We start from the raw sequence: 15677 nt of genomic DNA, 5'->3' as shown, positions 1-15677 counted from the left end.
TTCCGTCGTCACGCTTCGCTGACCGCAATGTATTTTGTTTTTGTTTTTTTCTCGAGCACATGCACTGGAACTTATTCTTCTGTCTGGGTTGGGTTTTGATTTATTTCGTGGTCGACCATCGTAAGCGTTATGTTAAATTTTTTGGTGGGTTAGAAAAATGAGTGATGAATTGGAGAATCGTAATTTCTCTCAGTGCACAGCTGCGGCCCAACACAAAAGCGCCGCTACATATGTACACGTTTTCTTGTGTCTGTGTTAGTAAACGCACTGCCATAAGACGAATTTGAGCACCCCTGCTATAGATTATCAGACAAAGCAATTAAGACCGAATTGCCGTACAGAAATATTTCTCAAATTACTTCTAAAATTTTTCTATAATCGCAATCAAGTTTTCAGGAAAGATAAATGTTGCAGTTATAATTCTATGTACCAAAATAGCTTACTATTTGAATTTTTACGGTTTGCAAAAATGGATACTTGATAACAATAACAATTGCTCTCGACAAATGATGTCTCTTATCTCTAATAATCTGTGAGATCTTGGATAGCATATATACTTTTTGACTTTATGGGCTCGGAGATGCCTTCTTCTGCCTGTTATATACATTTCCCGTAGGCACAAGCTGGTGATACCCTTCAAACCTTTGGGTAGCAGGTATAGATAGCAAAATATTAGCTAATCCTTAAACAAGATGAATCTTTGTTTAACTCAATCCGAAACGAAACACTTTCGCTGCCTTTTCAAACTAAATTCAATTGCCTTTTATATAGTAATTGTAGATGTACAAAAAAAATGTGTATAATTTAATAATAGTTAAAATTACTACAAACTAAAGCTTAAAACATAGTCGAGAGTCAAATGGAAAGGATTTTAAAATTGAGAGCAGTTCGGTTTAAGCTTTACGCTTGGGCTTTTTTGCTCTCCATGAGACTCATGATTGTTTTGCGTAAGTCTTCCGTTTCCTTTTGCTCCATCTCGAGATTCTCGATTTGTTCCTTCTTCTCCTGCAGTTGGGTCTCGAGCACACTGACCAAATCCTCGGATTTCTTACGCGCCTCCCGCTGCTCCTCGAGCGCTTTGTGCGTCTTGGCCAACTCGTTAGTTCGCTCCTCAATGGTGCGCAGCTTATCCTTGATGTCCTGCTCGTAGGCTAGCACAGTCTTTTTCAACTTCTCGATGCGAGTGCTCTGCAAAAAAAATTGAAATTAATTCAATTTCATACTAATTTAATTAACTATTAATTATCATTTACGTTGTCCTTGCTGAGTGCTTCCAGTTTGCACAGTTCATCGCTCTTGGCGCTGAGATTCTGACGCAACTCCTCGCAGTCTCGTTGCAGTCCAGCGATCTCCGACTGCTTGACCGATAGCCGACGCTCGTTGGCCTGCAGCTGCTCGGAGGTTTCGGACCAACGCTTCAACAAATCACTTAAATTTGCCTTGAGCTGTGCTGCCTGCGCCTTCAGATCCTTGCACTGTGTCTGCAGGCTGTAAAGAATTGAATTGTATTGTATTGATTTTGATTAAGATGAAACTAATGAAACTTGGAGCTAAGAGCTTCAGAGGCACACTTTCTTAACCCTCTAGTGACCAAATTTTTGTTTATCTCTTAAGAGTAAAGGTTTGTTCTGAAAAAATGTTGGTTTTTGCTCAAATTGAGTATTTATAGGACAAACACTTGTGAAGCTTTAGATACACACTTTCTTAACCTTCTAGTGCCCAAATTTAAAAATATATATATATGGGTAATTCTCTGGTAAATGTCGCGTGTGACCAACTTTTCAGTTAAAAAAAAAAACAAAAACTAAAACAATTTTAAAACTAAGTGAAGGTTATTCTTAAAGCTTTGGATTATCATTATTTTTAGAGCTAAGATTGATTTTAGAAACTAGTTCTGTTCTACGAAAAAAATATATAAATTTGTTCATTTTTTGGTTTTGCGTACGAATTTGTTAATTTTTTGCAATTATCAGCACAGAAAACAAAACAGAGAGAAGATTCCAAAACCATTCTTAGCTCAAATTAAAGTACTTATCTAGAGCTATTAAAATCACCTTTTCTCATTTTTAAAATTGTTTCAGATTATGTTTATTTTGTTAACTGAAAAGATGGTCGCATGCAACATCCGTCAGAGAATTACCCATATACCTTTTTTGAGTTCTTAAGAGTAAGGATTTGTTCTGGAAAAACGTGGACTTGAATTAACATTTAAGGAACAAAAACCTTGGACTGCCAAGACGAAAACTTTTTATGTTAGTGTTGTGGTTTGTGTCTTTAAGACTATCAACAACACTACGGTAACTTTGCTTCAAGTAACAAACTTCTTCAAATATGAAAACAAAAAAATAGTTGAAGTCATGCTTTTGCCAAATTTTTCAAATTTAAACGACTGCATCAGCTGAAGAAAGCTTTAACACCTTCTTGCCAACGCAATGAACTTAGTTTTTGTTCTTTCCTGAATTCGAAAACCCAAGAAGGAAAACAAAAAGAACTTTACCCGTCTAGAGAACATAATTTTTGGACTTTCCTGAACGAAAATAAAAAGCACACCCGTCTCGAGAAAGGTTTTGGTCACTAGAGGGTTATTTAAAAATCATTCTATGGCTGCTTACCGCTCCTGGCTGATGAGCAGCTCAAAGTTCTTCGCCTGAAATTGCTGCAGCTCGGCATTCTGCACGTTCGTCAGCTGTGTGCTGTGGCTGAGTTGAACGCTCGCCTGCTCCAGACGTTGCTGCATATTGTGGGCGGCACAGTTGAGGCTCTCGATGCGATGGCTGTACAGCTCGATGACCTGGGAGACGGGTGCCAAGTGGAGTTCATTGCGACGCAATGTGTCGCCAATGCTGTCGACCAAAGCGTTTACACGCTGTGCCAGCTCCTTGTCAATGAACGTGCGATGACTTTTGAGTATGGCACTAAGATTGCGCCACTGTTCCGCCTGCTCAGATGGCGGCGATGGAGTCGACGACGCTTTGCTGCCAATGCTGGCAACAAACTGCAATGAAATGAAGTTAATAGAATGTCTTTGATATGGAGGTGAAAACAAACTTTACCTTGGCCACCGACGCCTTGGGAAAGTGCTCGAATTGTGCAATCTGTAGAGCAGCTGTGACGAGCTGCTCGTTGCCACTGAGCATGGCACGAGCGAGCGCATATTGCAGCTGCGGCAGCTCCAGGAGTGCACAGCATTTGTCCCAATACGCCTTCTTTGCAATGCCGGCAAAATTGATGAGCAAGAGCAGGCCAAAGATTGATTTCTCCACCTCCGACTGAGCGAGTGTCTGTGAGCACAACATTTGCGGCAAGAGCGACAAGGGGGCAGCCAATATCTTATCGAAATACGACTCGGAGATCTTCGAGAGCACAAGTTTCTCCGTCTTGCCGCTGCCCAAGAGTGTCAGCAGCAAACGCAATATGGCTGTCACATGGGCCGCCTTGGTGTCCGCTCGCTCAGCGCTCTGGATGAGCTTCACAACGTTTGTGGGTTCGCGGGCAATCAGTTGCGCCACACTGGCGCGTTTACCCAGACGCAACAACGACGTCAACAGCTCGATGGCTGAGACGCCGCACAAATCGGATTCGAGCCAATCGCAGAGCAACTCGTAGAGACGCGGTGTGATGGCATCCAGACTGATGATCTCATTGTCGGCGGACAGCTGCAGGATGTGGCTAATCAACTGAAAGATGAGCTGCATACAAAGCTGTTGCTGTTTGCGCGTATCCTCGCTCGAGTCGTCCATGTGATGGCGTGCCTCAATTTGCTGCAAGTGGCGAAAAGGTTCATAAATGAAAGAATTGTAAGATGAACACTGAATGCTTACGTTGAGCAGCCTTTCGATGTCATCGCAGAAATGCGTGTGACTCAGCATCGCACGCTGCAATCCCGCATGACACTGTGCGTCCAGCAGAAAGTCAACGATGTGCCGCAACTGTGGCACATGCCACTGCTTCAGGCAATCCTCCATGCCCGCGAAAGCGGTGCGCAGAAATGTGTGCAGCTCTCGCGGCTCCAGGCAATGCACATCCTCCGACAGGATGATGAGCATCTTGTAGGCCAACAGACCGTAGTGTTGTATGCGCCGACTGAAGCTGGAGATGTTGACGCTGCGCAGGAAGAGAAACAAGACGACAAAGTTCTTGTAGCACAGATTCACGAGAATCGATAGCGCCAACTGTGCTTGCGAGTTGTCCACATCGCTGGCATTGGCATCGCCATCGCCGTCGGGCACACTGTGCACCACATCGACCAGATGCTCGAGCAGCACCACCAGATACGGTTCCTCCCACTGGATGCTGATGCCATACGTCAAATCCTGCAGCAGGAGCAACAGACGCTGACAACGTTCCGGGCGCGTTGTGCGCTTCAGCAAATAACTTAACAGCGGCACAAAGCAATACTTTTGCACAATGTCGGCGCGTGCCTCGAGATTGCGACTGCAGTGCTGCAACAATGTGACGCATGTCCACAACGTCTCGCTGTCGCTGTCGCCATCGAGGGCGCTCATCAACGCATGCAGATCGACAAAGAATTTGGCCAACTCCAGATTTCCACCGGGACCGGCGGCATAACAATGCGTCGGCACCTTGGTGCTGAGGAGTGCAATGCTCCGTTGCAAATGTAGACGGGACTCTTCACTTTTCAGCACATGATAGGCGGCTGCTTGGCTGCTGAATTCACGCACATAGCTTATGGATTGCACGAAGGCAGCGTCCTGCATTTGTTGTTGTTGTTGTGGCAGCATTGATTGCATTGGCGAATCTCCATTTGGGGTGTTGTTGTTGTTGCTACTGCCTGTCATTGCTGTCGTGTGGTGATGGTTGCCACTGTGGCTCCTATGCACGCTCATTTTGTTTAATAAATTAAATTTTTCGTTTCTCTTCAAATTTTTTCACACAGTTTTTTTTCGAATATTGTTGCCGCTTGGCGCTAGTTCACGATCGAGCATCGGTTGTGGCTCATGTGAGCGAAGCCGGTTCCGGTTCCGATTAACGATCACACAAGAACTGGCTCAATTGTTTTGCAGAGTAATCGACCGCAATTGCACAATAAATTATTCACAAGCCAATTTTATTTATATAAAAACCACATATTTATATTTAATTAAATTACATCCTGCAGTTAATTGTAGCATTTTCTTTATTTACGATCTACGTGAAATTATCGAAATGTGAAATTATTAAAAATACTAAAAAGTTTCAGTAATGCTTTCTTGGTATTTTGCAAGTTGGCAACTGCAGACATTTGTCTGAAAATTCCGTTATGCGCTTTTCAATCTCGCAAAAACGACGCGTTTTTGTGAAAGTGTAAAATTAATAGCAATTTAGACAAGGAATTATTGCTGAAATGTTACGAAAGTGAGTAAAAATGTTAGGTAAATATAAAGCACTAGCAAGTGATGCTCATAAAGTGCGTGCTTTAAGGTGTGTTTTTACAAATTTTAATTGGCCGCCATTTTCGTGAAAAATTATGCCGTTACATACGCGCTTTTATTAATAAAAAGTTTAAAGCAGTAAATGTGAAATTAGCGATATAACGCCACGCGAGTGAATAAAAACAACAGGTGAACATACAAAAACCTTGAAGTTAATCCATATAAATTGAAAAGGATGGATGTTGGTGATCTTCGCAAAACTAAAAACAACTGGTAAGCGCTCTTTAGTTGTCTATGCTTTCTTATAAGTTGGCAACACTTTCCAATAAGTTGGCAACGCTTGTAATAGTTGGCAATGTTGGAAAACGGTTATTTACAAAAAGTTGGCAACGTTTTTTAATTGATATGGCAACGTTCACGAAACGGTTATTTCGAATAGTTGGCAGTGCTCCTTAATTTACTAAGCTGGCAACCCTGCCGAGAGCGGCAACTTTAAATTCCTTTGGTAAATATCGCAAGGCATCAACCCTTTTTGCAGGCACACACACAGCATGAGAATAAACGACACCCAGCGGGGTCAAAGGCAATGTGTCGACTGCTTGCTGTGTCGCTAAACGATTAATTACAAAACTTGCACAAGCATATAATAAACATATGCACATACACACTCTTGACATTTATGGCACATCTTGTTAACTGACGTTGTACTTCTTATTATTGTTGTTCTCGAGGAAATGCCCTTGTGCATTAGGCTAATGAGTTAAGGGTTATTTATTGCCTTTGCTTACATAACAAACTTTAAGTTAACCCCAGCTCTCGATTCTTTAATTTTAAATCAAAATCAGTTTCATACATACATACATACATTTTTTGTTGTTTGTGAAAAAAAAACGTCCATGCAAAATCAAATCGAAATTCGTTGCTGGACAGCTTAGCCGCAAGGCGACTGCTGCTGCTGTTGCTTGCAAATGTGGCATGAGGCACGTCAGGGGCACATGTGTGCGTTGCCACCACCCGCCACCTCTCTACCCCCTTCACACACACATGAATACAACAGTCAACACATAACAGCACCCACCCACAAAAACAAATAAGACAGCGAAGTATGCCCGACTGTGATTTACCCGGCATGCACTTTTAGGATAATTTCTTGAATGGCATGCAAGTCTAGAAATGAAATAGAAATTAATTATATAAATAATACAAAAGTTAAATGTCATTTAGCTAGTTAGTTTGGAACTTTAAAATACGCTGCGATGTTTCTTTTTAAGATATAATATTAAACCAAAGTGCTTCATAAGATCACATGCTAGGTTAGTAATTAAAGAATATTCGAAAAAAATGATGTATTTGTTATTAAATTTTTGTTTGTTTTGTTGAAGTAAATGAACTTTAAATAGATTTTTTGTTAGCATTTTGTGAGCACAAATGTAAATTCAAACATTTCCATAATTTTTAAAATTACTTAAAAGAATTCCCTGCAAGCATTTAAGTTCATCATATCCTTTTAGCCTTGTCCGCCGGGTATAATTACGCATGCTTTTGCACTAGAGCGTTCCTTATGCTCTTGTAGTGGTCGCTGGGCATGGGAATTGGAAGAGGAAGAGGAAGGGGGAAGGAGAAAGGGAAGGGATGCAGGGTGGATGGCTTAAAATGTGCGAAAGCATAAGCCTAAGCTTTTTTATCGTCTCGACCAGGAGAGGCCAGCCAAGCTTGTGAAAAGTGAAAGTGCTCCACACACACACACACACTCACACAGACACACATAAATTCGATGCGTGCGTGTGTTGTAGTTGAAAGTTTCAATATTGGTGTAGGGTTGGCAGGGGGTGGCAGGTTGGGGGAGGGGGTGACTTTAGGGGCGTTTGTTAGTTGAGCCCTGGGGCAGCAGCCTCCGACGAGTTCTGTCAGTTCGGTCTGTTTGCCAACTGCCCCAAAACGCCCACAGCGACAGCATGTAGAGCACACACACACACATGTATACACACACACAGAGGCACATGCGTGTGCATATGTAAATTATATTTATACCCGGCACACATCGGGTGAAAGAAGTGTTATGTGTATTGCACATAAAGTATAAAGAGTTACAACATTAGGAGTTGCAAAGTAGGAGGAAAATATGCAAAAAAATCTAGATTGCCCAATCTTGAAGATTATATTCAAATCTTGTTTCAAGAATGGAAAAATCTTAAAATGCAAATTTAGCCTAAAAATCTTAACTTAAGATTGTTCTTTTTAAAATGGAAAAAAACTTAAGTCAAGATTTTTTCAATACAGATTCTTTTCTCTCTATCTATCTATCTATAAATTCGACGACATATATATGTATTTATATATTGTCTTTAAATGAAAATTTAGCATAACAATCTTAATTTAAGATTGTTTCACCTTAAAAATCTTATTTCAAGATTGTTCTTTTTAAAATGGAAAAATATCTCAAGTCAAGATTTTTTCAATATAGATTCTTTTCTCTCTATCTATCTATCTATAAATATTTATAAATTTGACGACATATGTATATATGTATATATATACATATATTTATATATTGTTTTGCGACAATCCGTCGAATATTTTAATTTTCTAGACTATAGACTCACAGAAAGCAGAATTAGATCGCTACTAATAATCGAAATTGAAATCAAAACTACAATTTTATAGCTAGCCTGTTCAATTTTGTTTTCACGCATTTATTAATACAATATAATTAATTTCAAAAAAAAATTTAATTGGGATCTAATAATGAACTTCAAATGTTTTAAAGAAATAAAAAGGTATGAGATATGTCACTTACAATGTCGGATTTAAGGAATGCAAAGTCGAAGCAGTTAATGCTAATTAAAAGCAGTTTAAGATGGGTATTAAGAATTTTAATTCGGGTATTTCAAAGTCGAGCATTCTCAACTTTCTGCCTATATATTTCTTGTGTATGTACATTATTCATGCACACACTCACACACACATAGACACACATTGGCATTTTTAGAGATGGAGCTTTGAAAAATGCGTTTTATTCAAAAACGGAAGCAGAGCTCCTGGACAATGTTCCATTTTGTGGGTGGTGTCTCTGCTGCTGTGTGAATGTGTGTGTGTGCGTGTGTATGCGTGTGTATGCGTGTGTGTGTGTGTGTGAGAGAGAGAGTCCGTGTGCTGCTGAGCGGCTTTCAAGGTCCTGCTTATGTGTATGTGGATATATTTATATATTTAATCTATGAAAAATTTACATATACTATTGTATTGGATCAATATGCGATTTCTGTCGTCGTCGTCGTTGTTGTTGTTGTTGTCGTGATGCGCTACAAAGCAAGTTGAGCATAAATCATGGTTCAGTCATGCTCATTTGTGTGGTCAATTGGTCAAGTGAAATGTTGAGTCAGCTAGAAGCAAGAAAGGAACAAGGGAAGGCAGGTTGCGAAAAAAAGGATCAAACTAGTGAACCTATTAAAAAAGGGAATATGTTTTTGTATAATAAAGTGAAGAGATGAAAGGAAGCCAGCTTAGATGAAGTGAGTGTAGAGTTGTAGAGAATTCTCTAAATGACCAAATTACGTTTGCAAAAATGTGAAATCGAAAGTGGAGATTCACAATATATGTTATTCTCATATTATAATAAATGTTTGAATATAGAATAAATAAGAGAAGAGTTTTAAAGAATTTCAGGAGACTAAACTTGATTGTAGACTTTCTATAACGATAAAAGTAAAGCTTAGGAAGTGTTCGAAAGTGGAGACTCTCAATTTATAAATAGCACTATTATATTATATTAAATGTTTGAATAAAGAATAATTTTATTTATTTTTTTTTTTAATTTTTAAGAACTTTAAGGAATTTTAAAGGGACTAAACTTGAGTGTAGGCTTTGTAGACTTTTAACGATAAAAGTAAAGCTGAAGAAATGTTGAGTTTTAAGCATTCAAATTCAAATTCTTCTTTTAAATAAGTTAAATACTTCTGCTAGTCTGGCCAGTATAATGATTAATAGTTGTCGGTTAGTGATGGTGGAAATAATTTTTGATCCACTGTATGTAGAGTGAAATGTAGAAAGATAGTAATTGTGTAGAATTCTTTTGTGTGTAGACTTTTCTCTGTTGAGGGCATTTGTTTTGTCTGCTATGCCGAGTTCGTCGAGTTCTGTCAATTTCAATCCTTACAAAATCATCGCCCTTTGTAATCTAGTTCTAGTAGTTTTCACACCCACGCACACACTCACACTCACACACACATATGCCAATTGTCACACACAAACACACACACACACATGCACGCGAATTACTTGCACAATGAAAAGTTATGTGATTATGTGTGGCATAGAAGCTAGATAGAGGATGGTTTTTGGGTGATCAGGGGGAAGCTTCTTGCCTCGGGTTAAATGGGCGAAGGCGTGGACAAGGGGCGTGAATGGGCCACGGCAAAAACTTCTTGCTCTCTGGGGCATCTGCTGTAAGTTGCCATCGTCTCCACCCCCCGCTCCCACATTATTCAACTGCTTCTTATATGCAAAAATTTTGGCATTCGTTTTTTTTCTTCTTCTCTTTGTTTGCCCAACTGAGCGTGTGTGTGTGTGTGCGTAAGTGTAAGCTGCTTTTAGGGGCTGCTTACAGCGTAAAGCGCTTTAAAAGGTTTTCCAATACAGCGGCAAACAACAACAAGGGACTAAAGAGCAGCAAACATATGTGTAAAACAGCAACAACAGAAAACAACGAAAAAACAACAACAATAAAAACAAAGAGAGGCCCCCGGCGGGCAGTTCAATTAGCTGGGTTTCTAATCCGTTTGCTGAGAGAGGCGACCAAAAAAAGAGAGCGCGCATTAAAGCTCAACTTGAACTTTAAACAGCTACTGTTCACTCTCGCTCTCCCACTCTCTCTCGCTTTTGCTGTCGCTCTCTTAGTTACATTTGTAATGAGCTTTACGTTTTTGGTCAGCGCTCTTGACCCACCTCAATTTTTATTAGCTTTCCATTTCAACAGAGAGAATGCAATCAACAAGAACAGCAACAACGACTTTCAATCATTGTTCACACACACACGCACACGCACACACATGCTTAGCTGAAAGAATACAATCAAAGAACATGCACATTGAACAGTTTTTCCTTTTTTTTTTGTTGTTTTGTTGTTCGTTTTTACCTGCGCTGTCCCTTAACGCATTATTTTTCTTGATTTTCCACTGGATTAAATGCAGGAAGGTGTGCATTGAAATATTTCTCTACTCTTCTTCTTCTTCTTCAACGGCTGTTCCTTCTTGTTCTTCTACTTCGTGTTGTTGTGCTTCTTCTTCTACCTCGACTATTGTTCGCATCGAGTGCTGTGTGTTAGAGCGAGATGCGCACAGGACTCATTAACTTGGCATGCAATAATAAATTACAACAATTTGACATAGCGCTGCATAGTGGGCAGACATGGAACAGCGAGAGTCAGCTGGGACGTTGGGACAGACACTCAAATGAATTGAAATGCATATATGCGATCAGTGTTGACAATTTTAGCTGGTTTTTCGCCAAAAATTTGGCAGCTATTTACACTGACGAGCAAAACTGTAACACGAGTTCATTGTTGCAACTTCAAAGGTCTGTAACTTTTTTTCTAATGCACGCATTTGAAAAATCTTAGTCTTGTTTTATTGGTTATATCATTTACTATTATTAAGCAAAACTTAAAGCCATTTATTATCAGTTAAAGAAAATGACACGCCAAACTGTAAAAAAAGTCAAATGTTACAGTTTTGCACTCTGGTTATTTTTTTAACAAATATTTTTATTAATGATTTTTTAACACACACATCCCCTTGGACTTTTCCAACTCTTCTATGCGATCGGGCATACTTTGGGTATACCGTTGTACCATTTCCGGGGGAATAGCATACCATACATCCTGTGTCCGTTCCCACAACTCCTTCATTCCAATTGGAGGAACTGCATATTTCGCCAGCTGCGATTTTACGTGACTCCACAAGTTTTCAATCGGATTCATATCGGGAGATTGTGGTGGCCACTTCATAAATTGAAATTTCTGTTTTGAAATCCAATTTTTAACTAATATGGACGTGTGCTTCGGATCGTTGTCTTGCTGAAAGACGCATTTTTCGACAGAAAGACCAATATTCCCAATAACTTTCGGAAGATTTTCTTGCAATATTGCTAGATATTGCTCCTTTCGCATAATTCCATCGATTAGCACCAAGAGACCAACTCCATTTGAGTGAATGCACCCCCAAACCATGATGGAACCGCCACCGTGCTTGACGGTTTGTCGCACATTCCTTGGTGACTGGATCGTAGGATCTCTAGTCCAATACCTGACTCGAACCGATTAATTTTGGTTTCATCCGACCATATAATCTTGGAAACAAAAATATTTTGGAATTTTTAGCTTTTTTAGACACTGGTAGCAATGACTTACAGTATCCCAATCCGCTAATGTCAAATTTGTGTATGTTGCGGCAAAGTTCTGACGCAGCATTATGTGTCTTTTTGTAAGAAATGATTTTTTTTTCATTTCTTTAGCTTTTAGACCCAATTTGTTGAGGCTACGGCTAACTGTCCAAGCACTGGCACTCAAATTAAGCATTGACGCCGCTTTTATTGGTGTGAGATCAGGATTGCCTGTTACCAAGTTAGCGACGTGGCGTGTGTCACGTTCACTCAAAACTCTGGGTCGGCCTCCTGGATTTATTGGAAAGTTTCCTAGACCGTATTTTTTTAGTCGCTGCACAGTCATATGGCTAACACCGAATTTTTTAGCCACTTTTCGACCAGATTCACCAGCTTCTAGTAAATCAAGAATGATCTTATTTCTTTCACTAGCCATTACAAATTCAATTACCATTAGGCTTTAAAATATCAAAACTCAGCGAGTAAAATGTAAACAAATAAACATTAACGGTTAACTTAGCTTTAGAGTTAAAAACCAAAGTTTTGCCATTGTGAGTGCAAAACTGTAACATTTGACTTTTTTTACAGTTTGGCGTGTCATTTTCTTTAACTGATAATAAATGGCTTTGAATTTTGCTTAATAATAGTAAATGATATAACCAATAAAACAAGACTAAGATTTTTAAAATGCGTGCATTAGAAAAAAAGTTACAGACCTTTGAAGTTGCAACAATGAACTCGTGTTACAGTTTTGCTCGTCAGTGTATATTTCAAGCGTAAAAAACATAGTAAAACATATTTTCATTTTCAATAAATATGAATCTTATGGCTTTCGATTAACAAGTTAATTAGAGCTCAAAATAATTTTTTGGAATAATTCTTTTGTTTTAAGATAATTGCAAAAATTAACGAATTCGTACATATTCGTACTAGTATAGTTAAAAGTAGAAACTGATTGACAAAATGAATTTTTTTATTTGGCTTTTTTACGCTTTATTTTGGATATTTTTTCTTAGCTATCTTTCTATTGACTACATTTTTATATCTACGATCTGATATCTCCCTACTATTGTTTTTATATATTCAAGCAAACATAAATGTTCTTAAAATCACTCTCCGCTCTAAATATAGCACTATACATCGATAAGAATAACCTTTACTTCTTTTTTAAAATTATTTAACTTTATGTTTATTTCACTGAAAATAGTGTCGCTTGCGACATTCTCGCCAGAGAATAACCCATATTATTATTAAGTAGAATAATAATAATATTTACTTAAGTTTAAATGTTGGATTCAAGTTTATTTTCGTTTACAAACATTTCAAAATGAATTCTAATATGATTTTAACCTAAGATTTGCTATTGAAGTACAATAAAATTCATAAGCCGCACACTCTTTCTATGTACAAGTTTAGTTATTAAAGTATTCACTGAAGCAGAATACAAAATAAATACATAAATAGGCAAATCTTAAGTAAAATAAATATGAGTCTTATAACTTTTGATTAACACTTTAATTATAGCTAAGAATGGTTTCAAGTAATTGCAAAAATGAATGAAATCGTACGAAAAATGAGCGAAGTTATATATTTTATTGTAAAACAGAAAAAGTTCCTAAGTTTACTTTTTTATTTGGCTTTTTTACGCTTTATTTTGGCTTTTTTCTTAGCTAATTTTCTACTGACTGCAACTTTTATATCTCCAAAAGTGCCCAACACTAATGTGATCAATGCGTGTGAGTGGATGTGTGCGTGTGAGTGTGTTTGTGTTTGTGTGAGTGCAACCTGTTTAGCTGCCGTCTGTTTCGCTTTTGTATCTATCTTTTGTCCTGTCCGATCCGATAGCCGCCTACTTTTTGTTGTTTTTGTTGTCTCTTTATCTGTTCTCTCTTTCGCTCTCTTTCGCTCGGTCGACAGTCTGTTTTCATTTTCCTTTTGCCGTGCAGGAAACTCAAATCTGAGAAATCGCCGTCGCGACGTCGCTGCTCGTCGCTGCTGTCGCCAGCGCTGCCGCCACCACCTGTAGATTTTTCCATTTTCCATTTCCATTGCCATTGCATTCAAAATGATGAACGGCGCCTTTTAATTGGACACGGTCTGCGTGATTGCGCCTCGCCTCGCCACGACTCGACACGACGACTCGCCTTGACTCTCGGCTTAGTCTCGGCTCAGCTCGGCCTCTTTTGCTTTGCCCTTGCCCTTGCCCTTGGTCTTGTCCCCCTCCTGCGGTGCACAAGTGCCCTGGGGAGTGAGTGCTTTGCTTGAGTTTGAGTTTGAGTGTTTGTGCGTGCGAGTGTGAGTGTCTGACTGATAGTCATGCACTTGCAATTGTATTGCATCCAGTTTGACAATCACAACTTCAACTTCAACGTCAACTTCAATTTGAAGTTCAACATCATTATCATTATCATTGTCTGTATCATTCTTATCGTTGAACTCCTTCAAATGATGCATAAATGCCGAGATTTATCAATGGACAGAACATTGATGGATCACGAATGCAATTTGGCAAATTTAATGCATCATAATATTATAAATTATAATGTTAAGAAATGTTTAGAAATTTCAATAAATTTCAGCATTTTCATTCATAATCAAAGTTCAGTTAACATAAGAAAATCTTCAAAACAATATTACTCTATTATTTGTCCACTCCTCGACTATATTTGGTTTGGCTTCTATTAAATTAATTCCATGCTAAGATGCAATTTTCTTGTTTGCGGATTCTACACTTATAATTTAAAGAAACAACTTTATTATATTTATTTTTAACTTCAAAGTCAACTTCAATTTGGATTTCAATGGCTAGAACATTGATCACGAATAGAATTTGAATCTGTTTATCTACGTTAATATTTTAATGCATTCTAATATTAAAATTTATTTTAAGAAATGTCTAAAATATTTTTCATTTTCATCCTTAGTCAAATGTAGTGAACTTAAAAAATAACTAATAATAATATCGAATATAATATCGAATAATAATAATATCATTTTGAAGTTAGAGTATTTTCGGTAAATACAATAATAACTGCAGTATTTATGATTCCTTGAAATTTGGATTGGATTGAATGTATTTAAGAAATACTTTTGTTTGGTAAAAAGCGTCTACTGCAATAGGGTCTTATTTGCTTTGGCTGACAAGTTGGTAGATTTTGTACTCTTTAGTATATTTTGAATGTAGTAGTATATCAATATACCAAATAAATACTTTTTTATAAGGAAAAAATGAGGTCTTAACTGCTTTGGCTGGCAATATGGTAGATTTTGTACTTTATGGTATATTTTAAATGTAGTAGTAATATATTTAATATACTAAATATTACAGTATATATTCAATATACTAAATATATACTTTTGTTTGGTGAAAAAAGTTTACTGCAACAAGGTCCTAGCTTCTTTGGCTGACAATCCGGTATATTTTGCACTCTTTAGTATATTTTGAATGTAGTAGTATATCAATATACCAAATAAATACTTTTTTATATGGAAAAAATGAGGTCTTAACTGCTTTGGCTGGCAATATGGTAGATTTTGTACTCTATGGTATATTTTAAATGTAGTAGTAATATATTTAATATACTAAATATATACTTTTGTATGGTGAAAAAAGTTTACTGCAACAAGGTCCTAGCTTCTTTGGCTGACAATCTGGTATATTTTGCAGTATATTTGGAATGTAATACTGTATTAATAGACCAAATATAGTTTTCGACATATTTTAGTATTTTTCTGGAATATTTTATTAGTCTTACGCACTGTTTTGTTCTTACTCAAAATTAGTAGCGCATATCTCATAGTTGAGCACACTCGACTGTAGCTTTCTTACTTGTTTTTATTTGATTTCAACTTACCAATTTTTCAACGTTCATATTTATTTCATCTTTTATTGAAAATCTCTAACAATATTCAAATAAAAACACGTTTCTT

At 37.7% G+C, this 15677-nt stretch overlaps 1 protein-coding gene across 1 annotated transcript; it reads right to left on the bottom strand.

The window, feature by feature from the left end:
* Nucleotides 1–707: 707 nt before the first annotated feature.
* On the bottom strand, nucleotides 708–4951 carry LOC133847221 (uncharacterized). The gene is made up of 5 exons (XM_062282117.1): nucleotides 3822–4951; nucleotides 3054–3761; nucleotides 2613–2995; nucleotides 1254–1488; nucleotides 708–1188 (listed from the first exon to the last, which is right to left on the bottom strand). The coding sequence occupies exons 1-5, from the start codon at nucleotides 4845–4847 to the stop codon at nucleotides 901–903; spliced, it is 2640 nt and encodes an 879-aa protein (XP_062138101.1). The 5' UTR covers nucleotides 4848–4951; the 3' UTR covers nucleotides 708–900.
* Between the last annotated feature and the right edge of the window lie 10726 nt (nucleotides 4952–15677).

Source organism: Drosophila sulfurigaster, chromosome X (genome assembly GCF_023558435.1).
Source record: "Drosophila sulfurigaster albostrigata strain 15112-1811.04 chromosome X, ASM2355843v2, whole genome shotgun sequence".
Classification (NCBI taxonomy): Eukaryota; Metazoa; Arthropoda; class Insecta; order Diptera; family Drosophilidae; genus Drosophila; species Drosophila sulfurigaster.
Note: the sequence above shows the minus strand (reverse complement) of the source record. Positions and strands in the feature narration are given on the sequence as shown.